Here is a 27,651-nt window from a genome sequence, read left to right as displayed (position 1 = left end):
TGCTAAAGGTCTGTCTAGTGTGAGGAGCCGGCCACGGGCAGCTGGGTGCAGTGGCACAGGGCAGGGAGGGTAGGGACAGAAGGCAAGGCCAGGCACCCATCGGGGGCTTCACACACAGCCTGTCAGGGGCTTCCAGGGGGTGCAGCTTAGAGGGACCTGCTGCCTGCCCTTCCTGCCTCGGGCGGTTGTTCCAGCGGCTCCAGGAGCCCTGGCTGCCCCCCTGGGTGGCTGGCAGCCAGCACGTGGGGTCTCTGCTCCTCAGGGCACGTGCTGATTCCAGCCCGGCTCCATGAGTCAAGGTCAAAGTGGAGGCTGGCACGGCGGCCGGGAGCCTGGCATGGCAGATGGTGCCATCGTGTTCCCAGGTTCCTGGCCTGCAGTTGGGCTGTGGAGGAAGGATGAGCAGGGGCTCGGGGACACGCGAAGGGGAGCTGCTGGGGGTGGGCAGAGCTCTGTTCTGGAACAGGGCCGGGAGGCAGGGGAAGTGAGCGCCGAAGGTTTGTGGAGGGCTCGCGCAGCTGGGGTCCTGTGGGAGGTCTGGAGCTTTTCTCGCTCCGTGTTCTGGAAGTGGGGCCTCTTTCCATGCATGAATCGCTTTTTTTTTTTGCGGGGTGTCTGGGTCTCTTGCGTGGGAAGGCAGGGGTCTTCTGGAAGCACCCCGTTGGGGCATGGCCAGGATTGAGGACAGGGGCATGAGTTGTGTACTGAGAAAGGGTTGGGGTCCTTAATTTCAACTTCCCACCCACAGTGTCACCACTCTTGAAATCACACATGCCTTACGTCTCCTCACCCTTGTCCCTTACGTACAGTTAGAGCTGCTGGTTCTTGATGGGGACACTGAAGCAGGGAGGCTCGGGGCCTCCTCCTAGAAGGACCCTGAGGTTCTGGGGGCTGGGGCGTGCCTGCTTCCTGCCCCCACCTTCTCCGCACGGCCTGCACCTCCCTGGTAGGGGACGCATGACATAACGAGTCAGACCATCTCAGAAAACCAGGACATGGGTCATTGACCACACGTGACTTTGGGTTCTGAGAGCTGCTTCCCACATTTCAGGGGTGATGGGTAAAGACCCTGGGAGAGGGGGACATCGGTACCTAGAGGGAGGAGCATGGAGGGAATTTGTGCCTCTCTTCTCAAGCATTCATTGAGAAACTATGTGTCGAGTGTTGGAAGATTCTGTTCTAAGTGATTGGTGTGTCCCATCGGCTGAATAATGGCCCCCCACGATGCCCCAGAACCCATGAGCATCAGCTTATATGGGGGAAAAAAAAAACCCATGGGGAAGTCTTTGCAGACATGATTAAGTTAGAGATCTTGAGATAGGGAGGTTATCTTGGCTTATCCAGGTGGGCCCTGCACGCCAGCCCAGCTGTCCTTAGAGAGAGGGAGGGAGATTATGTGAAAGGGAGCGGCCACGCGATCATGGAGGCCGAGAAGATGGGAGGGATGCCTGGGGCCCCAGAAGCTAGAAGAGGCCGGAAGGAGCCTCCTCTAGGGTCTCTGGAGGCAGCACCCTGCCATCGCCTTGATTTAGGTCCAGGGACCATGGATATCAGACTTCTGGCCTCCAGGACTATGAGTCAATCATTTCTGCAGTTTGGAGACTCCCTGAGCCCCTCCTGCAGCACGCGGGCACAGGTGCAAACGAGCAGGAAAGGCCCCACACACACGCCAAGACACACCAGGGAAGGGGGGTGACACGTTCGGTGGCAGAGACAGAAACGTAGGGGTAGGCGGACGGGGGGAGGGCGGGATGCTGTGTCAAGTGGACCCCACTGGGAAGGTTCACCAAAGACCTGGGGACCTCAGGAGGGAGGCAGGGGTGCCGGGGTGGAGGGGCAGGACCAAGCCTGAAGTTGCCCTGTTGCCTCTGCCTCTGAGGTCTGGCCTCGCCCCCTCTGCGGTTTTTCCCTGTGCTGTGACCCCTGACCCCCAACCCGCAGCCGGTGAGGACTCGAAGTCCCCAGACTGGCCCCGCCCTCAGGCAGGTTCACATCCTCCCCGTGACCTCTCAGGAGACAGGAGGGCTCTGCTTTCGTCCTTCCTTCTTGCTCTGTCCTCCGCCTCTCCTGCGCCACTACCCACCTGCGGGACAAGGGCTCCAGGCTTCCTCCCTCCTGGGTCCGCTTCCTTGCACCATCAGTGGCTTTTTAGAAAACTGTCCACACCCACTTGTCCGTCTGGAGACCTTCAGAGAATGCGGGAGCATGGGAAATACATATGTCCCCCATCCCGCTGCCCCAGAGGGCCACTCTTGGGACTGCCTGTGTCTGCCGGCCTTCCTGTAATGCCCAGGTGACCTTTCCTGCCAATGTGAGGCCGTAGCGGGCACCCCACGTGCGGTCCTGCTCCTACACTTGCCCCGTGGTGTCCAGCTCCCATCGCTGTACGGGGATGACCTCCTCCTCGCTCTTCCCTGGCTGGTCTCCTCCCAGGAGGCGGCTGGGTGCTGCACAGCCATTCCCACCCCCCGACCTTGCGGTGCTTCCGCGGGTGTCCTTCCCTCAGATGGGGTCCTCCAGCCGCAGCCGCCGGGCCCCGTGCCCTCACCCATCGCCCTTGGAGAGGTTCGGCTCACACTGTCCCAAGGTCGTGTTTCCTGTCTGCCACACGGAAAAGCAACCACCCCTCATGTGGGACGTGGGGCGAGGGACGAGGGGCGGTGCCTGCCATGCCCCAGGCGGGCTCCCGGTCCATTTCAGCCTAAGCACGCCAAGAACCTGTTCTTATAAATCCGGGTGGCATGCGGCCGTCAGCACCCACACTCTGCAGTGAGCCGAGCCCTGTGTGTGCAGCACGAAGAGGGGGTTTCTGTAAGAAAACCAAGAGCCCGGAGGCACAGACCAAGAAAGGGTGTGTTTCCTCTGCAGGGCACACACCCGCTCTCCTCAGCCCCACCTCGGGTCCCTATGTTAAGGACCACTTCTTAAACCAAAGAGGGCTGTGCGGGGGGGGGGGGGGGAGTAGAACGACCCAGGAAACCCCTTCACTGCTCCCAGGTCGAGGACTGTATCTCCCGGAGAGACATGGTGGGAGGGCAGTGGGGACCTGACACCTCCTAGCCCTGCGTGTCCCAGACCGCGCGACAGGCAGGTCTGCAGGACCAGGTATGCGGGAGGACCCCCTCTCAGCCCTGCTGCATCTCCCTAGTTAGTTCCTGCCCCGGGAGGCTGACGGACTCTGCCCTTGCAGGCGGAGGCTCTGCCAGCCCTGGCTGGATGTGTCACATCGCAGGTTCCAGCCTTTCTGACTCCTGCTTCTCTGCGCACCTGAGACGCAGAGAAACGCCCCAGTGCCAAAGCTGTTGACTGAAATGGCCCCAAGCAGCCAAGGCCACTGCCCGGCCTCCTGCCGCTCGGGGCAGGTGCGCACAGAGCCCCCCCACCTGGCGGTGCTTGTCACGCTGCCCCCCAGCCTCTGCTCCCCTGCACCGCGGGGAGCGTGCAAAGGTGGCCACCGCCCTACCTGTCTGCTCCCTGCGCGGTCCCCATGCCAACGGGCTCCTCCACCCTCTGCGTTGCCACCGGGGCAGCGCCCGGGATGGGTGAGTCATCCTTCATCGGGGAGGTTTGGTGAAAACACCCCCAGCCTGTACTCCCCGCCAGGTCTGTCTCCCTGTCTCCCGGGGGCGGGGCGGAGGGGCGGGGAGGGGGCGTGGTCGCCGCGTAGTGACCCCGCCCCCCAACCCACATCCTCATCCCGGATGTGAACACGCGGCTGCCCGAGGGGGTCAGGATTGCCCAGAGGACCTTGCAGGGAGTCAGCTGACCTGAAGATCAGAAAATGATCCTGGCGTATGGGGTGAGTCGGGTGTGGTCGCGGGGGTCCTCGCTAGGATGAAGGAGGGTCCGCGAGCCGAGGAGCGCAGGCCGCCTCCAGAAACCTGGAAGGAGAAGAAGCCGGGGCCCCCGAGGCCCCGGGGCCTCCCTGCCAGGCCCTGCTTCAGCCGGAGAGGCTGCCGACGCCCGCCGGGAAGCACAAGCGGGCGCGTTCTGGAGGCGCCGGGCTCGTGCTCATTTGCTCGCGTAGCAAACGCTGATACGGGGCGTTCTGAGCACTCCACACACGGGGACTTGGAGCCCTGAGCACGGTCGCCGGGACAGGTGGTTTTCATCAGTGTCGGCCTCGAGTAAATCATCCCCCAGTCCGGAGTGACAGCCCACTTCACAGATGGAGAAGCTGAGGCTGCGGGAGTTCTGTTCTTTGTCCCGGCCTGGGGACTCCAGCTCCTCTCCCAGATCATGCCAACTGTGCCCCAGCCCCACATACTGGCCTCCGTGAGACCCCAAGTCATTTCCAGAGGCCAGTGGGATAGGGGATGGGCCCTGCGTGTATGTGCCCACCGGGAAAGCCCGTGACACCCCACGGCTGGGAAGCTCTGCAGGGCCCACCTGGGAGGAGGGTAAGGATTTTCTGCCATGAAGTCTCCAGCCCAGAGCTCACCCTGCATCTGGGACACACGGGGTGGTGCTGGGCCCACCGAGGCTGGACCCCGACAGCACGAGGAGCGAGGTCAGTGTTCATCACCCATGTGAAGGTCAGGGTGATGCCTTGCCTGCTTCTCACTCAGGAGGGTGCCCCTCCTCACCACCGTCCTGCTGGGGAGCCACCACAACAGGCCACAGACAGTAGGCCACAAAGCTGGCCATCCCCGGAACTGCTTCAGACCTGGGGGAACCCTCACGGCCTTGGCCATGGTTCTCTGTGGACAGGGCCCTGGCACCTGCAGAGAGGTGTGTGCAGACAGAGCTCGGGGGCCTGGCGTCGGCCTCCAGCGCCCATGGGTCTCTCTGGGCAGTCCGTGCAGTTGCAGGGCATTTCTCCCACCATCTCCCTGAGGAGGGTCCCGGGCCACCCTGCAAATGCCCGTACACTGGGCAGCTTAGACAACGCAAACTTGTCCTTTCCCGGTTCCGGAGCCTGGAAGTCCTCGTTCAAGGTGCTGGTGGGCTGCGCTCCCTCTGGAGGCCCCGGGGAAGGACGCTTTCTGCGTCTTTCAGCCTCCTGGGGCTCCGGTGTCCCGGGCTGTGGCCCCATCCCTCCTGCGGCTGCCCCCGACTTCACATTACACTTTCTTCTCCTCTGTCTCTCCCCTTCTGTCTCTTACAAGGATACCGATCACTCGGCGTAGGGCCCCCCTCCCCAAATCCAGGATGACCTGTCCTCCATCCTTGCCTTAATTACGTCTGGAAGGTCCTATTTCCAAAGAAGTCCCATCCCACATTTGGGGCGGGCCTGCTGTCGCACCACTGCACACCCACACACATATCCTCCCTTGGTCACCCGGGCCCCCAGACGAGCGCCCAGACAGGCACCGGGACCGAGACCTGACCTGACACCGCTCCCGCTCGCACTCCCAGCCCCTTCGCCTGCCGGCCTCGCGCCTGAAGGCCTGAAGAGCAAAGCTCCCAGGGGAGGGGTGGGGGAGGAGGGGGTTGTTCAGCCCCCACAGGTGAAACTCATGCCCTGGGCCCTGTGGATTTGGAAATGGATCTCACACGTGTTCACACACCTAAGTCAGGGCCTGAGGGAGGGGCGCCTGCTCTGACTTGCACAAGGCTCCGTGGTGGGTGGCAGGCAGCGGTGGCCCCTGTGTCCACAGTGGAGGGAAGCTCTGGGGCCAGACCAAGGCTCTGACAGGGGCCTCCCCGAGGTCACCAACAGAAGAAATCTGCGTCCCCATAGTGCCAGCGCCTTTCCAGGCCCCAGGGGTGCATGGCCAGCAGGACAGACAGCACCCTGCCCTCCTGGGGTTCCCTTTCTAATGAGGGGGGAGGGGTGGCTCCAGGGACATGTGGGAAAACGACATCATTTCAGCCACTCAGGAGTGCTGTGGGGTGAACGGAACAGACTGCTGGGCGGGGGCAGGTGGAACAGGCAGGGAGGCATTTCAGGGGAGTCACCATCCCGTCCTAACCACTCCCTCTCTGCTCCGGGAGTAAGGCTCTGGTCCCACTTCTCACCAGGCACAGGGGAAAGACAGGAGGTGGGCCTCAGTCTCCAAGTCCTGCTGGGTGTGGAAGGGTTGCCCCGGACCGTGCACATTTCAGTAGAGGTCCCAGGAGGCCCAGGGAGGAGCCCCATGTCCTCCCTCCAAGGGCAAAGGACAGGCTTCCCCTGTGCTCAGGCAGGACTTGGCTCCTTTCAGGCGAAAGCAGGACTCTAGAGACCCCGCTCTGCCCCATGCCAGCTGTGTGACCTTCAGCTCATCCCCGAACCTCTCTGAGCCACTGCTGCCTTGTCTGTAAAGTGGGGAAGGACGCAGTGCCTCCCTCCTAAGTTTGCTACGTGAGGGAAGGGCTGTGGGGCTTCACACGGTGTTCAGCGTGTTGTGAAGACGGGACTGTTGTACTGTCTACCTCGCGATGAGCAGCTCGTCCCGGAACCTGCTCCTGCCTCAGGAGTGGGGTGGGGGAGGGGAGGCGGGAGGGAAGTTCTTGTGAGGGTCGTTCGGCTGGGATCTGCTTTGATAAACTCAGACATCCCGAGATCCTCTGGCTGAGCAGGGTCAGTGTTGGGGCGTTTGGGGAAAGGGGGGAGGAGATGGGGGGCAGAAGCCAGGCTGGCTATCTGAAGACGGGGAGGGAGGGAGGAAGACAGATACAGATGTAGCCCGGCCCTGGAGACAAGCCCCTGGAAGCCGGATCGTGGTCGAGAAGGGATCTGTTCGGGGCAGGCTGGGAACCACCGGACCGTCGCCGGAGGGGTGAGGAGCAGGTCGGCAGCCCCAGCACAGAGGAGGACGAGATGGATGGCCTGGAATGGCCGGCCATGTGCTGGGACTCCAGCTTTAATAAAGAATAATGAGGCACGTGGCAGGGGTGGGGGCAATCAGGAAATCCCAAAGACCTGGGGAGTTCAGGGGAGACCCCTGGAAGCCCCCCGGAAACGCAGACCATCTGCGGCCTGGCGGCCAGCTGACTTCATCCCCGGAGCATCCGCCAGCGCGCGGCTCCAACAGCGCCGTCCGGGTGCCGTGGGAAATGGCCCCAAGAAGGCAGGCGCAGGCGTGGCAGGGAGCGGATGGAGGGGTACGTCCCGCATGGAAAAGGGACACAACTGGGGACGAGCGCCTGCTCTGCTCTGGCATCTTCCTTGGGAGCAGCTCTTGGCCGGAAGTGAGTGTCCGCACCAGCGGCCTCCAGGGACCGGAGCACAGAGCGTCTGTCCGCCCGGGAGCAGCCTGACTTCTGAGCCTTGCCCCAGCCAGCCCTGGAGGTCAAGGGCATGGTGGGCTGGATTGCAGCCAGGAGGACACCGTGGTCGCGTGTGGTGGTCGAGGGGGACGCACCACGTGTCCTGGGACTTGGAGGAGGGGGAAGGCTCCGTGGCACTTGCTAGTTTCAAGAGGAAGACTCGCGGGGCTTGGCTAGACAAGCCGTACGGCGGGCACTTCCCGTTTTGGTCGCTTTCCAGAACCGAAACCCCATTGGCAGACCACGTTTGACTTGGTTGGGTGCAGGCCTCAGCCTGCCATTTTTCCTTCTGTCGGGCCAGAGGCCAGTCCACACCGAGGCGACGTTCCCTCCATCTAACGTCCTTGACTTTGGCTGGAGCTTCAGAAATTTCCCACATGCGCCGTGTCTGTCTGTCCCCGCCACATGGTGCACGAGCTTAGCCTCGGGACCGAGGAGCCGCTGGGGTGTTTCCGGAGTCCTTGTGTGGCTGACGGCATGCCAGTCGTGGCCGAGATCAAGACGACTCCCCAGCTGTGGCCTCCGCTTTCCAGACCGAGTCCATCGGTGATGAAGGGCTATAATTAAATCTTCCCCAGGGAAGTGGAAGGCGGCACGAGGTCTCGGGTGCGTGTCTCCAGGGCATCCTGAGCCCTTGTGGCTAACGAGCAGCCATTGGAGAAGAAGGGGTCTGGATGCGTCTCTCCCGTCCCGAGCAGAGCTTGAAGGAGGCTTGATTTACCGGAAAGTCTCAGCATCCGGATTCTGGTCATTTGCTCAGATCTCGTTGACAGGCAGCCTCCCCGCCCTCCCTGCTCCAGCCCCCAGATCCCCATTAGGAAGCTTCTGGCTGCAAAGGACAGGAGCCCACTCACGGTGGCCGGGGCGTCCGTGGCAGGCCTGGAGGAGGACACGTCTAGGGTCCACCGTGAGGCTCAGCAGCGTCTCCATGAGCCTCTTGGCCTCTCCCTCATGTCTGCAAGACAGTGGCCGTGGCTCTGAGGGTCATGCCCTCAGAGCAGATCCCGAGCAAAGATTGAGGGGAAGAAAAGAAACTAGGAAGCCCCCACTCTAAATCTCTCCCACGAGGAAAATCTTGCCCTCGAGTCTCACAGCCCCAAACCATGTCCCGTGACCATTCATAACGGCAGGGGAGGCTGAGAGCAAGTCTCTGGCTCTTCCTGCCTCTGTCGTGGGAAGCGACTGTGGGGAGCACCATGAGCCGGGCGTGCAGGGGTGGGGGAGATGGGGCTCTCTGGAGGTGGTGGCTACTGAAGTGGACTTTGAGGAATGAATAGGAGTTCGGCATACGGCAAGCACACAGTGTTCCAAGAAGAGAACACCTCGGCCGCGCCCTAGAAGACCCTCTCCTGGGGCAGATGGTCCGTTAACTGAGATGCAAATTGGAAAGCACCTGCCTAGCTAAGCGCACCGTTTCAGCGGTAAAACATTCACACACGATGTTTAGAGGCTGGGCCTCCTTAGTGTTGGCTCTGCTCATCAGGATGGGCATGCATCTGTGTTTCGGGGAGGCCTCTCCCTTCCACCTTCCTGAATCTTTCTAGGACGTCTGGTAGATGACCTCATTTCTCAAAAGCATTGTCCTCGGGTCTTTTCTGAAGCTCAGTTGTTGTGTCAAACTTGGTACCAGTGGACAGTGACACAGTATGGCTTCTGTGGGACGAAGACTTCTCCCGGCTTTTATGACGCGTGGGCACAGGGGAGTTATGTGTCACTCACATACGCTCACGATTAGCGTCAGGTGTCTTTAGAATATTTAGAGCATGATTCTAAAACCTGTGGCCCAAGGACCCAATCCGGCCCCTGCCCCTTTGTGTCAATAAAGCTTTATTGGAACACAGCCCCACTGGATCGTTTACATAGTGTCATGGCTGCCTTTGAGCCACCAGTAGCAGAGTGGGTCGCTGCACCCGGGAACCACAGAGCCTGCAAAGCTGGAAATATTTACTCTCTGGCCCTTTACAGAAAGAGTTCATCAACCCCTGTTCTAGAATGTTTGCAGAGCCCCTTTCGAAGGACGTATGCAGGTGCTCCACGTGAAAATGTGTCTACTTCATACTCTGAGCAACTTCTGGAACCGGTCCTTTGGTGAAGGCAACCTCTCCTGTATGCACTAGCCCTGGGAAGAGAAACGAGATGTTCTGTGGGAAGCGGCTGGATGGTAGCAATGGCCAGGCCTACCCTCCAGCCAGGGCCTGGCCTGGTGTCTCACTCCCTCACCTTAGGGGTCAGTGCTATCTGACTGGCCAGCCGGACCCCCAAGCCCCTCACCCAGCCCCAGATCAGCCCCCCTCCAAAGCCAAGAGCACCGAGTGGTACCTGCGTTTGGTCTGGCTCCCACGAAAAGACACGGCTTCCGGTTAGAGCTGTGGACGATATCTGTCCGCTGCTCCCTGAGGGACTTGGGGACGGCCTGCCCCGCAGCCTCCTCAGCGTGGTCTTTCTGGGCAAGTTTCAAGACCAACAGATGGGGCAGGCCTGGCCTCCCACTGCCATTCCCGCAGGAAGAAAAGTCACAAACGGCCACTTTCCGCACTCCTCGCAAAATGTCAGGCTGTTGTACTGTTTCCCTGATTTTTTTTTTTTTTTTAAGAATATTCAGTTTAGGACCAAAGGCAAAGGATAAGTCAGACATGCGATGGCTGAGCCGTGTGGCCCTGGCCAGATCTTCCCCCCCAGCTTCATGGACCCTCCACCGTGAATGGTCCCACCAGCATCAGGTCAGCACCTACTGGGATGTTCCAGTTTTGCATCTTACGGGAAAACTGCAGCCCAGTGTCGGTGAGGGTCCTGTCCAAAGTCCCACTTCCATCTGGGGTCCCCGCCTCTAGACAAGTCTTTCCTGTTCCTAGGCAGCTGTCTCCCCTTTTAGACCCCATCTCCTTTCCTCCTCGGGCAGCGACGATCGCCTCCCGTCATGATTTTGAACGCATGTCGGCCGTATCTTTGTCTTCTCCAGCAGCCACCGTTGGCAGGTAACACGCCTGGCAGTGCTCAGGAAATGCTTTGGGGTGATTTATTACAAAGTAATGAGATAATTTAATTCGAATCAAGTTCTTTGCACATTATTGCTTCTATTAGGAAAAACTTGTATTGCTTATCACGTTAGCGATGAGGAGACATGCGAGGCAGGGTGTTTTCATAATTGCCGATCTGGAGACGCGGATCCCCCGTCTCTGCTGAGTGGGTGTGTGAGCTCCGTGGGGATGGAGCCCGTGTCCTCACCGGTGCCCCAAGAAAGGACACCGCCTCCCCGCCCGTGGATCAAGATGGGCTCCCAGGAGCCGGGGCAGCGTCATTTGTGAGTGAACTGTCCCCACTCCTAACTTCCTGCATGTGACGCCGTGCACAGCTCGGGCCACAGAACACCAAGATGGCATCGCACGCACGGCTTCATCTCGCCGGGAACTGTGCAGCCTCCTGCTTGTGTGGGGGCGTGGGCTGGGGGTGGGGGCAGCAAGACGGCAGCACCAAGTACTTCCTGGCTAGGAAGCAGGCTGCAGGGAGTGTCAGCGCGTGTGGACAAGGGCTGAGAGGCACTAGCTCAGCAGCAAGTGACAGATGACTCGGGGAACACTGCCTCCCCCCCGCCCCCGCCGCTTGCTCGCGACTGCCAGGCCTTCCCAAGGATGAGCCCCGGCTCTGCCCCTGCCCGCCCGTGGAGCGGCCCTCTGTGCTGCCCTACAGCCAGAGCCGCCGCAGTGATCTGGGCCACCTGCCCATGCCTGGCATCTCTGCCCAGCTGGGACACCTGTTGAGGCCACCGGCACCCCACTCAGAGGAGCTGACAGGCTCTGTGTGTCGCCTCATCCTTCCTGATTGGCAGAGCCCGGAAATTTCTAGGACAGCCACTGTCATTCCTGATCCCTGGAGGTCCCTCTTTCTAATAGTGTCCCAGTTCCTGCCTGCATCAGGCTGTCACCGAAATGCGTTCACTGGGGGAGTGACTGAGACGAGGCTTCTCTCTGGCTTCCGTCGTGTTGCCCTGGAGAGGGCGGGGACCCTCCCTCCACAGCCGCCTCTTATGATACGTGCACCAGCCTCCCTAACAGGAGTCCCCCAGGGGGGGTCCCCAGGTTCTGCCGCCCCACCCCCACCACTGCTCCAGCGGCCCCAGCCCGGACCCGCCACCTGTTTGCACGGCCCGCATGGGTGGACCTCGCCAGGGACAAGCTCTGCTACCATCTGGGGAATTTTGTCTTTGAACAAAGACTGTGAGTAGCTCCCTGCGGTAATTCCCCTGAGGGTCCTGCGAGTTCTTTGCCGCAGCTGCTTACCCAAAAAGTCGTTCTAGCTGAGAAGATCGGACTTGCCCCTGGTGTTTGCATGCGGCGATATGTTTGTGGATACAGACCTTGGTGAGCCGTGAGGTGGACCCCACGTTAGGTTTCGGAGACCATTAAGCGCGGGCCGATTTGCACGTGGCTGTCTGCTCTTTGGATCCCACAGTCGGTGGGGTTTGCTTTCCAAGGTCACAAGCACGTCCGTGGGGCCCCACAAAGCGTTGAGGCCACCGGGGGCTGGGTTGTTTCCTTGCTGAAACGTCCCTGCTGCCTCCCAGCCGGCACTCTGCACCCCTCCCCCCGCTCCCATGACCCCGAAGGGGTCAACACGCCCGGCTCCCGCTGACTCTGGGCACAGCACCCTCCTGCCTTGGTGCCTCGTCTGACATCCGGTTCATGCTGGTGGCTTAGGACAGGTGTCACCAGCAGCAGCCACAGACGCTGGGTGTGAATTGTTTCCGTGGGGCGTGGTCGTTCCTGCCATGTGTGCTGGCCGTGTGCTGGCCGCCTCTGGGTCGCTGCAACGAGGCACAGGCCTGGCCACAAAGGGCTAGTGGAAGACAGTGGAACTGTGGTGTTGTCTCGTTTTAGCCATTCTGGGTGACACTGGGGAGCAGCAGGGCCTGCCCTGGGCCTGCACCCCAGCCTCTCACTGCCTAGCTGCGTCCCTCACACCTAGCTCCAAGTGGGCAGGTACTCACGGCCCCATGTGACTGTCTTCTCTGGCCTCTCCTGATGTGCCTCAGAACATTTATCGTGTGGTTCCACCTCCTTCTGGAATGTTCTCCTCTCCCTCGTACCTCTCCAGCCTCCTGACCCATTCACTCCTGCTCCTGCGTTAGCCCTCCTCCTCCAGGAAGTCCCCAGCCTGGTTCTCACAGCGCTGTATTCCATACACTCCTGGGACTGCCTTCCTGCTTGCCTGCTGTGAGAGTTCCCCGAGGCCTCTGTCACAAATGACCATGGGCTGAGGATACAGAAATGCATTCTCCCCGTTCTGGAGGCTGCAAGTCTGAGCTCATGGTGTCAGCAGGGCTGTGACCCTCCAAGGGCTCCGGGGGAGGGTCCTTCCCCAGCTCTTCTGGCTTCCAGCGTTTGCCAGAAATCCTTGGTGTTCATTGGTCTGCAGCTGCGTCCCCCAATCCTTGCCGGTGTCTGTCCTCACCTGGCTTCTCCAACGGAGGTGCTTCTGTGCCCCGTATCTCCCTCTCTTTTCCCTTATAAGGACCAGTCATTGGTTTTAGGACCCTCACTAGATCCAAGGGGGATCTCATCTTCAGATCCTTAACTAAGCACACTTGCAAAGACCCTCTTTGTCCGAGGAGTCAGGACCTGAGCCCATCTTCTGCAGGCCCACCATTCAACACACCACACGTCTCCATGAGGCCCAGACTGGGCCTGGTCTGGTCTCTGCTAAGTGCCAAGCATCCAGTCCATTCCCTGGCACGTAGTAGGTACTCAGTGAGCTGTGGCTGCGTTCTCATACTAATGAGCGTAGCTCAGCCCCTATTCCCAACTGCTTCTGACCTTCAGCCCTGCACCAAAACCCCGTCCCCATGGAGCAAGAGAGAAATGTAGCTGTCTGACTTGATGTCCAGACCCGGATAGCTCCGGGGGAAGCCATCTGGTCTACCCCAACAGTCCCTGTGCCCAAGGTTCAGACGCCCTTCGTGATCCTTCCCATGAGAGACAAGGCAGGCAGAGCCAGCCCAAGGCCCTGCGTGCTCACACATCTCGGCCACCCCAGGCCTGGCTTCCTGTGGCTCTCCTGGTTCCTCCAGGACCAGACACCACTGCCAAGGGAGCTTGTTCGGGCTGATAAACCCTAAATGCCGGCGTTCCTGCCTGGCACCTGCTGCCTCCCGGACCAGGGGAACGGCCGCCTTCCAGTGGGGGGGGTAGGGGCTGCTGGGTAGGCCGGTGGGGGGGGGGCTGCTGGGAGAAAGTGGACCTCGGGCCATAGTTAAAACCACGGATGCCTGGACACCTGTGGTCCCGAGAGGCAGACGCCAGGAGTGTGCTCAGCCCCGCTGGTGGGCTGGGGATGCTGGGGCCCACTGTGTGGCCAGCCTTGATTGCCATCATTCTCTTGTCTTGTTCCAGGGACATTCAGTAAACTCATGGCTATGGTGGGCAGTGGGACTGCTGGGTGAGTGAGAACATGGAAACCTTTCCTGGTCTCTACCATGTGGCTCCTAGGAGAACTTCGACACGGAGTCGTCTCCCAGTGTAGATGTGGTTCTCAGTGGCTACCTCTCACATTGTTCAAAGCAGCCAGTGACCTACATTCCATCTTTGTATGAGCTAGTAAAGGTTACCTGCCCCTTCCTCAAGGCACTTTACTTCCGTCTGTGCCAAAATAACCATAATAAATATGGGGATCTTTGATGGTCATCATGTTAAATGGTAGCCTTTATAGTTGCACTGTGCACAGCCTGCCCAACTGTACTTGGTGGGGCTCGATGCCTGCAAGCTTTGCCTTCTGTAGCTCCTGCTACAGGAAACTGGCAAAGAAGGGTACATTTTGTGTTCATTAAAGTGCCTTTCCACCCCACTCAGAAAACACGTCTGAAGACAGCTCAGCTAGCTTGCATGTGTGTGTGTGTGTGTGTGTGTGTGTGTGGTCAGCAAACCCAGGTAGAATCTCACCAAGAAGGAACATTGTGCACTTAGGGAGATTCAAAGAGGAAAAAGGCACTGGCATTTGCTCCCAAGGAGCCCACGGTCGATGGGTTAGTGGGTGAGAAGGGTCCCCTCAGAGGCTTGGGCCTGGCTCGAAGGCACCCTCAGGGAGAGAAGGTGTGACACTGACCGTCGTTGGGAGGGTTTGGGATGGCTTCAGCCCAGAGCAGAGAGCCTGTGAGTTGACCAGTGTTAGGGAGGATATGGCAGGCCAAGGGAACATGGAGCACAAGGCAGTGAGTCATGAAGGGCCCACGTGGGAGCACTCGGGTAAAAGGCAAGGCCAACAGTAGAGCATTTCAGGGAATGAAAACGAGCCGGGGGTGGGGGAGGGGAGAGCTGCATGAAGACGGGCAGTGATTGGGGTCTGGGGTGGGGGCGGATGCAAAGTGGGGTGCAGGGTGATCACTGGGGCCGGGCTTCTGGTTTCACCAGACTGTGTCCCCAGGGACCGGGTGGCCCCAAGTTCAGCAGCATGGGACCCGCGTGGGCGCCAAGGCAGTGTCCCCATGCGGGCAGCTCCCAGGGCATTTGATGTGCATCTGGGGATCAGGGCTGGTGGTGTACGGCCGGGAGGAGGTGGCGTGGCCCCCGGTTTCTGGGGCTGCGGCCACAGCTGCTGCGTGTGGCCGTGGCTGTCGGCCTGAGACAGCTCTCAGATTCATAAACCAGATTCAGGAGCCTCCTGACAGTGTCTTATCTCCGGCAGGTTCCTCCCGGAGGCCCAGGGGTGGGAATGCCCAGTCCGATTCGTGGGGGTAGAGGGAATGTGGCACGCTGGTGTCCTTCGGATGAAACTAGACGTGAGCTCCTGTTTCAAGGGAGCGATGCCCGCGTTCGGAGCTCCTGCGGCTTTCCACGGTTTGCTACAAAGGCCGTACGTTTCTAACCGCCTGGGACTTCCCTCCTACTTATGCCTCGGGCTGCCCGGGCCCAGCCTGCCACGTGCGGGAGCTGCTCCTGCCCTCTGGGTGCGACCCAGCACCCCGGGATTGTCCGGGTGGGAGGCATGTGCATGGAGACCCTTCACGGCCAGTGGTGTTCCTCCGTCACCTCCCCAGACACACCCAAGCTTGACACCCACCTTGTATTCACACCTGTCCTGCAGCAGTCCACAGTCGCAATGGGTGCGCCCTGTGCTGGGCGCTGTGGGCGTCCAGGGTCGTGCTGTCCAGGACCCACATCTCCCGGGGGATGGGGCACAAGAGGGCCGTTTCCCTGTTACGGGGTCTTGTCCCGGTTGTTCTCCAAAGTGCCTCCCAGGCAAATACCCTTGTCTCCACTTAACTGGCTGGGGTCACTGTGGGCTCAGGAGCCCAGGGGGGTCCCGGGAAGGAGGAGAAGAGGGAGGGGTTGGCACGAGCAAACCCTCTCCGAGTAGGGTCGCCGTCACTAACCCGTGCTGCGTGCCTGGGCTGCGGGGGGTTCTGTCGCTAACTCCTCTCAGCCCCCAGGGCGTGGTTTGCCCTTCACCCTGTTGTGCAGAGCAGGACGCTGAGGCTGTGAAGGTCAGAGTGACCTTGGTCTGAGCACAGCTGGGATCTGAGCTGAGTTCTGTGTGAGCCTCGCCCGGCCCAGCAGACCACCCCCATGAGGCCAGTGGGGTAGTGGCGCTGCACGGCCCCGGCAAGCTCCCCTTTGTGGGGCACAGCCGGCACAAAACATATGGTCGCCTGCGAGCCACACGAAGCCCGAGGCAGCATTTGGTCCCGCCGAGAGTTGGCCCGTAGTAGGGCCACCGCCTGGAATACAGGATAAGGGGTGGGGTCGGGGGCTGCTTATGCGCCCAGGGGAGATGGGGACCAGGACCCGAAGGGCAGGCATCCACTTCGGGGGCTGCTAGCCAGCGGCTACTCATGCAGAGAGCAGCGCAGGGTGAAAGTGGGGCACAGCAGCCGGAGCCCCAGGGAGCCACCAGGCCAGGGCCCTCCCCCTTGAGCCGTCCAGCCGGAAGCGAGGCACGTGGGCAGGCAGTCCAGGTCTGCGTCCTGGCTGGGCGAGGCTGTGGAGACAGGAAGGTGGTCGGCCGGGCAGAGGGTCCACTCACCACAGAGCCTCCACCTGCCCCCAGTTCATCCTGCCTTGTGGTTCCCCAGATCCTGGCTAAGCACCAGCCTGCTGCCATTTCTGCGGGCCGCTGGCGGCTCCCCGGCCCCCGGCCCACCGCACCGCCCTGGGAATCGCCCCATCTGACCTCACGGTGGCTTCTTGCCGCCTTGTAATGCGAGGGCAAGGCTTAGAGATTTAGGGATCCCTGTCACCTATGAAAGGCCAGGCCAGCCATGGGACCCTGCCCAGAGGCTCCCAGGGCCCTTGACTCCTGACCCTGCTTGAGTCCCCTTTCTGATGGGCTTCAGTGGGCTGAGCCAGGGGCTCATGGTCACGGCCCGGCTCCCAGAGCCAGGGCTCCCTGTGCCTAGGGTAGCAGGCAGAGCAAGAGCACAGGGACAAAACCCCTCCTCGAGTACGAGACCACCCTAAACCTGTCATCCCAGATTGTACGGGCTGTTGGCTGTGAAAGTAAGTGTCTGCACTCAGCCTGCCCTTTGCTGGAAGACAGGGTTACCCCAACAAGTTCTGTTGCATGCTTGTCTGCCGCAAGGCCAGGAGCTCAGAGCAGGTCAGGACACGTGTGTATTCTCCGGCCGTGTCCCCCGAGCTCTCCGAGGCTCCCCTGCCTCATCTGGGCCCTGAAGAGCTCTTAGCAGCCCAACGCTCTGTCCAGGTGCCCCTGTCCGTTGTCCTCCTGGGGCCCGATCTGGGTCGGCTAAGCTGCTCCCGGTGGGCTGTGAGTCCAGTGCTGGACAAAGCTGACCTTCAGTTGTCTGTCACTTCCAGCCTGTCTCCCCGCTGCTCCCACTGTTTGCCAGCTGCGTCCCCTGGCCTGCCCCGCTGAGACCGGGGCTGCTGAATTCCTCAGGACCTCTGGCCCGCAGCCTCCCATGCAAGACCAGCCCCTTAGGACCCTGGAGAAAGCCTCTCCAGGTTCCCTCCCGCCCCTCCTCCTTCCCTGCGCAGTGGCCTGGCCTTCCAGCTGCCGACTTACTTCCGGGGCAGCAGCGAGTCCTGGGGACGGGGGGGAGGGGATGCCGCCCTGGGCGGTGGGGAGGGCCACCGTTCAGCCCCGGCCGTGTGGCCCGCCAGGAAGTCCACTTCCGTCCCGCGCCCCCGGGTGCCTCTGGGGGTGGACAGTCATGTGGCAAAGCGCCCTGACTGTGCGCGATGGGAGGCTTTGGCAGCTGAAGCAAAGTTGGAGCTTTCGCGTTTCTTTCCTTTAAAAAAAATGCTGTGCCAAGAGGCAGGCGGTGTGGCTTTAGGTGGTCTCTCAAGGAGGGTAACCCCTGAGCCCCCTTCTCCCTGTCCCCACGGCTCATCGTCCCCTACAGGAGGCCGTGCAGTTGGTGGCTTGGGTGTCGCCGGAGTGACCTGCCTCCTCCTGCTGGGAGCCCCCACCCCCCAGCAGCGCCCCGGCCGCCCCCTCCGCCAGCCTGCGGCTTCTCTGTGCGGGATGACGCCGCCGAGCACCAGCTGTGGCGTTGTGGCTCCGTGGGCTCCGTGGCGATGGTGGGGACACCACACTCTCTCGGACCGGGAGGGAGGGGTCGCTGCGTCTCGGCTCTGGCTCGTGCGGAGAGCAAATAGAATCTGATTTTTGAAAACCCCTTCAGGAAGAAGAAGAAGAAGAAAAACCTGCTGCCTCATTTCTCCTCTGGCCGCTTTCAGTGGGCCCCCCTGGAAGACGCGTCGGCCCGGGCGCCCTGGCGGCCCTGCCCCCCGTGGCTCCGGGCCGCTTACTTTCTTTGCCTTTGGGTGCCCAGAGCCAGCCCAGTGTGGCCATGGCTTGGCGGCCTCCCCACCACGCCTGACTCCTTCCTCCCGCTCGCTCGCTCGCTCGGCCCCGGCGCTGCCTGCCCCCCCCGCCGAGCCCCATTGTGCCGAGCCCGCCTATCCCGTTCGCCGGCCCCCCCAGCTGCCTCCGCGCCTCCTGCTCCCTGTGCTGCTTAGTTTCCTCCATGCTGCCTGGATCCGGCGAGCCGGGTGATTAACGGCCAGGATGATGAACGTTCCCGGCGGAGCACCGGCCACGGTGATGATGACGGGTTACAGTAATGGTCGCTATCCCCGGAATTCTCTCTACAGTGACTGCATTATCGAGGAGAAGACAGTGGTCCTGCAGAAGAAGGACAATGAGGGTTTCGGATTCGTGCTCCGAGGGGCGAAAGGTAAGAGTGGCTGCTCCGGCCTGGGAGCACCCCCCGTTGTGCGAGTGCGAGTGCGAGTGCGAGTGTGTGTGTGTGTGTGCGCGCACGCCGCATGAAAATGCTCCCCGGCTCAGAAGGAAGCCTTCTTCCTGGGGGCACTTGGTTGCTAGACAACCATGTTCTTTAACATATTTCGCCTTACTCAGAAAACATGGGGGCTTCCTTGAGGAATATTTTCAATTTTCTGTACACAGTGTTGCTCCAAGCGAGCTCTTGCTCTCGCTCTCTCTCCCTCCCCCCACTCTTAAAAAAAAAAAAAATATCGTGGGTTTAATGTATCTTTTGTGGTTTAGTTCAGTGCAACTGTAGCTAGATTTGGAGCTCCTGGTCTCAGATATCCACAATGACCCGGTGCTGAGTTTCAGCTGTCTAGAAACTGCCCCATTCTGGGAGTGGGCTTCGGCTCCAAGTGCGGCAGGCGTCTCTGTGTGCCCGCCTCTAAGGTGACTTTGCAAAGGAAATGTGGCAAGATGGTCCCCTCTGCCATGGACTGAGCCGGCAGCGTACACGTCATGTGGCCTGGGGTGGGGGGCTCCGGGGACGCATTCCATGGCCGTGCACCCCCCCGCACCGGCCCTTCACTTGGGGGCTTCCCTTTCAAAAGAAAACAAAATGGCATCAGCTCCCCGTGAGAGGAGACATCTGTCCACCGCGTGTGTGGGTAAGCCGTGTGTAAGTTTCATGTCAGAGGCTCTGTGCCGTGCGGGGGTCCTGCACCTGAGCTAGGAAGGGCCTCCTGCCCTGGGTGGGAGCCCCACCTGCCCGAGACTCAGGCTGGCCAGGAGCCATCTGTCCAGAGAGAGAAATGAAAGAAGAATCTGTCCCCATGTGTGTGTGTGTGTGTCCATGTCCGTGACTGTCTGAGTGATGTTCCATCCCCTCCCCCTGCTGGGGTCATCTTCCTTTTCCCACCCACCCACCCCCAGCCGCTCCGAACTACCCAGGGCAGTCCATCTCTTGCCCCGGACTTTTGCTCAGCAGCTGTGTGGGGCCCACAAGCCAGGGCTCTCTCAGCCGAGGAGCGGGGGCCCAGCCTTCCCGTGGGTGCTGGCCGCAGAGTGGTCGCCAGGAGCCGGGCTCCCTGTAGACAGAATTCATAAGCAGGTTCCAAATCCGCAGCCACCCACTGGGTCAGCGTTGTGATCTGTCCGTGCTCCAAGTTGAATTCCCTTGGTTGCGAGTCTACGTAGCTATAAATTTGGCAAGTGGTTCAGTGTGGTGTTTCTGGAGCTCTGTGTGGTTTTGGGGGGGACTTTTCCATTTTTAGAACTGAAAACGTTTAGTCACTGATGCTTTTAAAGAAAATGACAGGCGTGTACGTATAGACACGCACAGCACATTACTCGTGGTTTCGAAAAGGCCAAGAGACATGGTAGCACCAAACTCCACTTGGTTTCATGGCTCGAGTTGGTGCTGGCCCATGACTGTGAGTGGCAAGCCCTTCCCCGGGGAGAGCAGGCCCGAGCACCCACTTCCAACGGGAGACACACACACCCCCTTTCTCTCAGGGGCCCGTGAGGGGCCGGGGCTCCCCACCCGGAGACGTCACCCAGGCTTGAACTGAGGTATCCCTTGTCTTCCCAGCCGATACGCCCATTGAAGAATTCACGCCAACGCCGGCGTTCCCAGCCCTGCAGTACCTGGAGTCCGTGGATGAAGGAGGGGTGGCGTGGCAAGCCGGACTGAGGACCGGGGACTTCCTGATTGAGGTAGGGACACAGGTGTTTGTATCTTTCCGCTTGGGGAGAGCGCCGCCTCTCTTAGGGTTAGGGTCCGTGGTCTTGGCTCGCGGCCGTGGAGCCAGATCTAGGGGGACTCACGGAGGCTGCCGTGGACCCACGTTCGTGGGTTGCTTCCTGGTCCATCCATTGGGGATGCCGTTTCCGGTGGACGTGTGCGTTTGGACTGTCTTAAGGCCTCGGCTGTGACTCTTGGGAGGTGGAGATGGTCATGGAATTGGCCATTGGTCTTGAAGTAGAAGATAGAAGGAAGAGACACGGGATTGCCACGACGTTGCGTGGGGTTCACTGGTAGCTGTAGGGATAGACACCGGTTGGGGCCATTGCCCTTCTCGTGCCTTAAGGGCCGGACGGAGAGTGCTGTGCTGTGGCTCTTGTTTGCTCGAGGTCTGCAACCTTGGCGGCTGAGAGACAGTGACTTGCAAGTTGTAGTGACTGGCCCGGCAGACGCTGGCCTTCAGGGACCAAGCAGCCACGTGCGAGAGGCACACAAAGGAAGTGACGAAATCCAGATGCTTGAAAACTGGCTTTCGCTTGAGGTGAAGGGAGGGAGCGTTCTCTTCCTTGAAGGAACCCCGTGAGACACAAGTGCCCGTGTTTCTTGAGCTTGGCTGGGGTCAGCAGTGTGGTGTGTACAGGTGTCCGAGCTCCCAGCACGTCTGAGCTCCCTGCCTTTTGCGGGTTGAGGTGTTACTTTCAATCTTGTTGTGCAAAGGAACTTGTTACTCTTTGGAAACATTAAGAGTGAAAAAGCACGTCGTACCCTGGAAAAACTATTCGTAAAGGCTTTGGTTTGCTCCGGGGCCCTCCTGGGGAGTTCACGTTTCTTAGGAAAGCATCCCTCGACGCTAACCCTGAGCTGGGTCTCGTCTGCTCTGGAAATGCACGTACGGGTAGAAAGGAGTGGGGAAGGGGAGGCCCCGCCACTGGGCCAGCCAGACACTTGCTCATTCTGAAGACCCAGACCCTGGCGAGCCAGACGCTGGAGGCCGGTCTCCCCATTCTGCCTGAGCTTCCCGGGGCGCGGCTGAGCTCAGGTTGGCTCATGATCTCCTTAGGGCCTCTCCAGCCTGGTGGACCGAAGGAAATCCAGGAGAGATACGTTGGAGGGGGAGCGAGCCAAGGAAAATGGAGAAGGTGCTTTACCTTCTTCCAGGTATCTTGTGTTGGTCTCACTTTTATTTTCTGAAAGCTACATTTAAATTCTTCCTGACCCATCAGAGCTTGGTTTGGCTGACACCTTGGGTACGTTACCCAGAACGGTGGAGACCGGAACCTGCAGTGCTTTCGTGGGTTAACTCGATTTGTAACCTCACAAAAATGCAGAGACTGGTTGAATCATCTTCTGTAGGATGGAGTTGTGATGTAAGTCTCCTCACCGTGTGCGCGCGTGCGTGCGTGTGTGTGTGTGTGTGTGTGTGTGTATGTGTGACAGAGGACAGACCCAGGGACAGAGGCTCCAATAGGTCGACACAGGCAAGGCTGGTTCTTGGTTTTAAATAATAAATGAAGGCTGCACGTGCAAGTGTGTGGCCCGCTGTTGGGCTCACTGGAGGGCTTCCTCGATGAACTAGTCAGTAAGGGAAACAAGGGAACACCTCGGGGCGCGCGCTGGGCCCCACCCCTTTTGCGGGGAAGCGGAGCTGCACGGGGTTGGTGGACGCACCCGCAGCGCACGCCCGGCCTGGGTGGAGGAGGCCGGCCACCCGCTCCGATGGACGCCCCCGTGGAAGTTAGGGCATGAAGGGTGCCTGTGCTTCTGCTGCCAAAGCATCTCCTTGGACATTGCTTTTAACCTCTGATGTGCAAATGCATTTGCCATTTGGGGACAGGTTTACGTCCGAGGTAACCTCCGAATTCTGGGCTTCTAGGAATGGCGGTCTCTGAGATGCAGTAATGCCGTGTGGGTGTGACTGTGTCCCAAAGACCCGCAGGAGGGCTGAGCCCTTCACAGCCACCCTGGGCTGCTTACTGGGGCCCATATGCGAATGGGGGGCCAGGGGGTTGGACTCTTAGAAGCCGGCCCCACCCAGTGCATTTCCAAGGCGACTCAGGGGACTCAGAAAGTCTCCCTTAGGTGCTTGATGAGACTCCGTGGATGCCTTCTCCTCGCTGCCGGACTTCACCCCTGGAGAAGCGAAATCACTCACAGCCTTAGAGATGCGTCGTTTCCCAGCAGACGTTTTCCACATTTTCCGTTGAAAAGCTTCAACCTTGGGAGGGGCGTTCTCCATGAACACATGGGTCTCGGGTGAATCTGCATTTTGGCCAGAAGCCGTCTCTGGAGTTGACGGGGTTTCCGAGCCTTGGTGAAGCGCAGGGTCCCGTGGTCAGAGGTCACCAGGGCAGGCAGACTGTGTGCCGTCGCCCCGTATCCCTCTGGGCCAGCCTCCATCTCTCGCTGCTTTTGGAAGGGAACTCAGAACATGTCAGTTGTTTACATTCCTTTAAAAACGCTGCAGCTTGGATGTGGAGACCAAGGGACAACTTTTGATGCGGATGTTCCCTCTTCAGAGTCCTGAACTCCCCTGAACTCCCCTCCCCCTTCTCGGACTTGGTCATCTTGCTGGCATCACCCACGCCTGTCGTGAAGGGTCTCTTGTCGCGTGTGCTTTTCTTGGGTGCTCACCCTTGGACTCTGTTCCTCTTGCCTTAGCACTGGGGAGGACTTTGCTGCTTTGTCGTTGGGACTGTCTCTTTGCTGACCATGCTGACCATTGGGACTGTCTCTTTGCCTACCGCACCCTGCTTCTGCCGCAATGCAAAAATTTCGAGTCCCTTGTAAAAGCTTCTCATGAAACCAGGAATTACAGTGAGATAGTGGGTCCTAGTGTACCAGTGACTTGCCATTAAAATTCATTTTAGAAGCAGAGAAGGAGGAGTGGGCACTTGAACTTGGGAGCCCCATAGGCCATGTGTATTTACCACTTTCAGATCAGCCTGATTTGCTGGAATCCTCTGGATGGTTGGGGCTGCTGGGGCTTTCCCAGAGAGTGTTAGGAGGCAGGGAAGTAGGGGCAGAGTCCTTCCAGGGAGAGCGCTGCTTAAAGAGAAGTGGGTCCCAGTGGCCGTGACAGGCCAGGGGGAGAAGTGAGAAGGGGAGTCGGAGCAAGATTTCCTTTCCCTGTACATCACGTGTAAGCGCGGGGACTCCACCAGCCGGGAATGCTAAAGGCCCGCATCCCTTTTGGTTACAGCAGGAAACCCAGTTCGAACTGAGTTTAATAATGATAGAAGCTTGTCAGAGAATTGAAAGCATAGAGTTTAGGGGGAGAATCAGCCAGATTGTTAAAGACGTCCTCTGCTTCTTCCTGGGGTCTTCTTGGTTAGGTCTCCCCACCCCCATGAGATGGGGCAGGAGAGGCCACTCGTGAGCAGTCATAGGAGGAGCTGGATGGCTCAGAGACGACAGTTTTGCATCCAGTAATCAAGGAGACATGGAGGATTGGGGAGGTCTCTTCGGTGACCTGCAGGTCGGGCTCACCCAGTGACACGTGGCTGGGCATCAGAGCCACTTGTCCTTATTTGTAGAGAGACTCGGTGGCCAGCCCACACCTTCGGAGTCAGAGTCTCGAGGCAGGAACTTGGGTGTGACGTCTTTAGGGCACTTGGGTGACGCCGCCCAGGGTTCTTGCATCAGGCACGGTGATGACCAGCTGGCCTGATCGTGTCGGCTTTCTGAACCTCTTAACTGCCATTCTGGCTGAAGGACAGAAGCAGGTCCTGCCCTCGTTTCCTTGTCGTGACACGGGGCTGTCTTCCTTCCCCAAGCTCCCCCTCCAGAAACCCAAGTTTTACTCCTTCATCACTTTCTTAAACAAAAACATCCTCTATCTCCAGAATGACTCCAAATTCAACTAAACGGTAAACCTCAAAAGGATAAACGCCATTCGTGACAAACACAACCAAGGCCCATGTCCTTGTTGATAATGACTGAGGGTCTATCGGCCCAGGCACCCCACAGTCCCATCTGACCCTCTGCATAAGCCCAGAAAGTGATATCTGTTGCCCTCCCTGTGTTACCGATGAGGAAACCGGGCCCAGAGCGGTGAAATCAACTTGCCCGGCATCGTGGACCGGGTGAGTGGAGACGCTGGGGTTCCGACCAGGGCCGCCTGACTCCATGATGCCAGAGCCCAGAGAGTCACAAGTGACACTTGGATGTGGTCGATGTCTAAATGGGCAGAGGGGAAGGAGAAAAACAGATGATGAGCTGCCAATTCTTATTTTCAAATTAGCAAATGCTTTTTTTTTTTTTTATTACTATACCCGTCGCCGGTGACAGTGCTCATATGTCGCTATGTCAAAGAATAAATCGCCATCACCTTTTTAGAAACCGCTGTGACAGTATGTAGTAAGAGCTGTAAAGCCACATCAGGGGTTTTTACCTCTAGGAATCCATTCTGAGGGAACAATCTGAAAACAGGCAGAGTGGAGACCACAGAGAGGATCAGGGATGGGGCCACAGGGAAATGGTGAAGGGGACCGCGGGTGTCTCTCGCGGATTCCCGAGAAAGCATTTCACAATGAGGCTTGCAAGGAGTTCTCGATACTAATGAGAACTGATCACCTTCTATCAGGTGAAAAGGGCAGACCCAAGATTATCTGCACAATACCATCTAAATCATACCACCTCTCCCCAAAATAGGCCTTGGGGTGGGTGGGGGGATAGGAAAGGAACCGTTAACCTCTGGGCGATGGGATCGTGTGTGATCATCATCTCTTTTTTCAGACCTTTGTCTGTTTCTCAGATTTTCCAGAGTGACAGCATTCACTTTTCTGACAGGTATTAATTTCATAAATAGAAAGTTATTCCCTCGGAGAAGCTGTCACACGCAGCTGAGTGGTGTCTCAGCCTCCGTGGCCAAGGTGTTATTGTTTGCTTTCGGGACGAGAACACTTTCCTGGGTGTTAATTATTTTCCTGGGGCCATTGCTCACCAACCTGATACCGTGCCGGAGGCCCCTATGGTTTTTGTGATTGTTTTCTTAGCCCTGAAGTGGCCAATCTTGTTTTTGTGTTAATTCCCTAAATAGGTTTTCCCTTGCAAATAAAGCAGGCGGCAATATCTTTCATCCTTGAAAAGCGATGTTTGAGTTTGCTAATTACTTTTCTTCGTATTAAATGCTTGCACTAGTGATGGCCTACAACTGTTTTATAATCTCAGTTTGCACTGAAGTGAGGCCGCTAAGAGGGGTGCCCTGGTGTTTTCCTGAGAGACCTTCTGAGTATCTTATAAAATGTCACTCCGGAAACATTCTCTTGAGAACGGGACTTGAGAAACGCAACATGGGTTCTAGCATGCACTCGCCCGAACCGTTACTTGTAACCAGGCTGGAGCTTCAAACAGGTGTGAAAGCCTGGTGGTAATCTGCCAGCCTCCCCAGCTCCGAGATGAATTTGTGCGAAGGAGGGGGGACAAAGTTCAGGTTGCGGCCGAGCCGTCACTCGCTCTGCATGTTATTGGTCAGCGCGGGCTTCCTGGGTCTCAGGGTCCCCATCCACAAGATGGGTGGTTGTGAGGATTCAGTCACCAAGACGAGTTCTGGGCACATGGGCTGCCATGACTGTTGGTCTTGTTGGTTAAGAGAAGGCCGAGGGCCAGCCGTACTGGGCACAGGGTGGACATTCTCATCAGCATTTACTGTCGAGGATCATCACATCCTTGATCGCCGTTCATGATGCCTGACTGAGCAGAGGGAACCAGTGACTGGGAGTTGAACAAGTAATAAGAGCAAGTCGTCATAAGTTACAATCACGGCAAGTGCATCACTACCAGGACCGTCTCAAGCATGGAGCTGTTACAGAGCACGTCTGCCTTGGGCCAGGCACATAGAGTCATCACGTGCCAAGTACATTCCAGCCAAGAGTGCCTTGGCCGGAGCGTCTCTGTGCCTCTGTGGACAACAGAGCAGCTGGTGCAGGGGCCTGCCCCGCCCCACCCCCAAGCCCCAAGTACCCCTGGCAAGCACGCCTCCAGACTTGGCTTGAACCTCTGCTCCCAGGGCGCTCCCTCACTGCCTCGCTCAGTTCTGTTCTGGCATGAGTCTGGCTTTTGGGTAATCTTGGAATTTCTCCCCACGCTTCCCATTCTGCCCTCCAGCCACAAATCCCAGGGCTGAGGCCAGAGCCCTGCTGTGGTGCCCGCGGTGCCGGCCTCCCTTCCATCGACTCATTCAGTCACAACACCCAGCTCACGTTTCTCTGCCTTGCCTTTCGGGATAGCCTGGTGCCTGCACGGCCAAGCTGAGAACTCTACCCTCCCCACCCCCCAAATTCTTAACATCTTGTTTACGTACTTTTAAATGAGTTTTTAATGCAATAAGTAAGTTAAGACCCAATGCCGGCTGATATTAGCAGGAAGCAAGGGTGGCCCATGATTTCCTGACTTTGAGTCATTGACACTTCAGTTGTGAATGTCTGTTGGTTTCACGTGAAAGACAAGCAGCACCCAGTGGCCATCTGGGGTCTCTCCAAGTGTGGAGGACTTCTGAAGCTCTGTGGCTTCTTGCTGTACACATTTTGAAAAAGGCCAGGGCCTTGCCAACCAGCCTCCTACTCTAGCGCCCCTGCTCCTGGGCTGCCAGCAGCTGGGTTAATGCAGGGGGTAAGTGTGGCCATCTTGACCTGCCTCTCCATCCCCCTGCCCAGCCTTGCTGGGCTCTAAGCTTCCAGTCCACTTCTCAGTGCTGACTGGAAAACATTCTTTAGTAGCAAATAAAAGTCAGCACAGAGGAGTGTGGCTGTATTTGTTTCTCGCCCTTCCGACGATGCCAGTACCCATGGCAAACTATTGTGCCCTTCCAAGGCTCATAGCCTTGGGGTCTTTGCTATCTGGGTCTCTTAGCACTGGGTTCTTTGCTCTCCAGGGCTCTAAAGAGGCCCTACTCTGGGCAGAGCTTAGGATCCTGGACCCCTTTCCAGCACATAGCCAGCCATAGCCCCTTCTGTGCCTAGAGAATCATTCACTTTGTCCTCCATATTGACTGGGAACAGGTGGTCCAGGCTGAGGAGGAGCCCAGAATCCTGCTGAGAAGGTAGATGTGGGCATCTTAGCTATTGCAAATCTGAAGTCTTGGCTCATTCATTTTGGGGTTTTAATTTGAAGCATCAGTGATTTCAATTTCAGGCTAAAAAAAGATTCAGAATCACTTCAGGGGACCGTGGCTGCTGTGCTCAAGGCTCCGTAGGCCTGGCAGATGGCAGTGCACTGGGTTGGATAGAGACAAAAAGGAGCCACGGTCAAGGGCACTGGCTGTGCAGTGTGACCTGGGTTTGAATCCAGCCTCTGTCACTGGACTATTTGAATGTGAACTTGGGCCCATCTCTCATCCTTTGGCCTTAGTTTCTTAAACTGTAAATAAAAATGTGTTTGAAGCACATAGCATGGTTCCTGGCAGAGTGAGATCTCAGCAGTCGTTAGCAATCGTAAAAGTCATTTCTGCAACTTCATTCAGGCGCTGGGCTAGTATGTGCTGTGGGGAAAAAAGA

General features: G+C 58.6%; 1 protein-coding gene across 2 annotated transcripts in view; it reads left to right on the top strand.

Moving 5' to 3' along the window:
• SHANK2 (SH3 and multiple ankyrin repeat domains 2) overlaps positions 1 to 27,651 on the top strand; it is a 463,356-nt gene that overhangs the window by 302,049 nt on the left and 133,656 nt on the right. For both annotated transcript variants that reach the window (XM_047692580.1, XM_047692581.1), the window contains 2 exons: positions 18,300 to 18,382; positions 20,006 to 20,130. In XM_047692580.1, coding sequence (XP_047548536.1) covers positions 18,300 to 18,382; positions 20,006 to 20,130 — 208 coding nt within the window. The remainder of the gene's footprint in view (positions 1 to 18,299; positions 18,383 to 20,005; positions 20,131 to 27,651) is intronic.

Source organism: Lutra lutra, chromosome 10, assembly GCF_902655055.1.
Source record: "Lutra lutra chromosome 10, mLutLut1.2, whole genome shotgun sequence".
Classification (NCBI taxonomy): Eukaryota; Metazoa; Chordata; class Mammalia; order Carnivora; family Mustelidae; genus Lutra; species Lutra lutra.
Note: the sequence above shows the minus strand (reverse complement) of the source record. Positions and strands in the feature narration are given on the sequence as shown.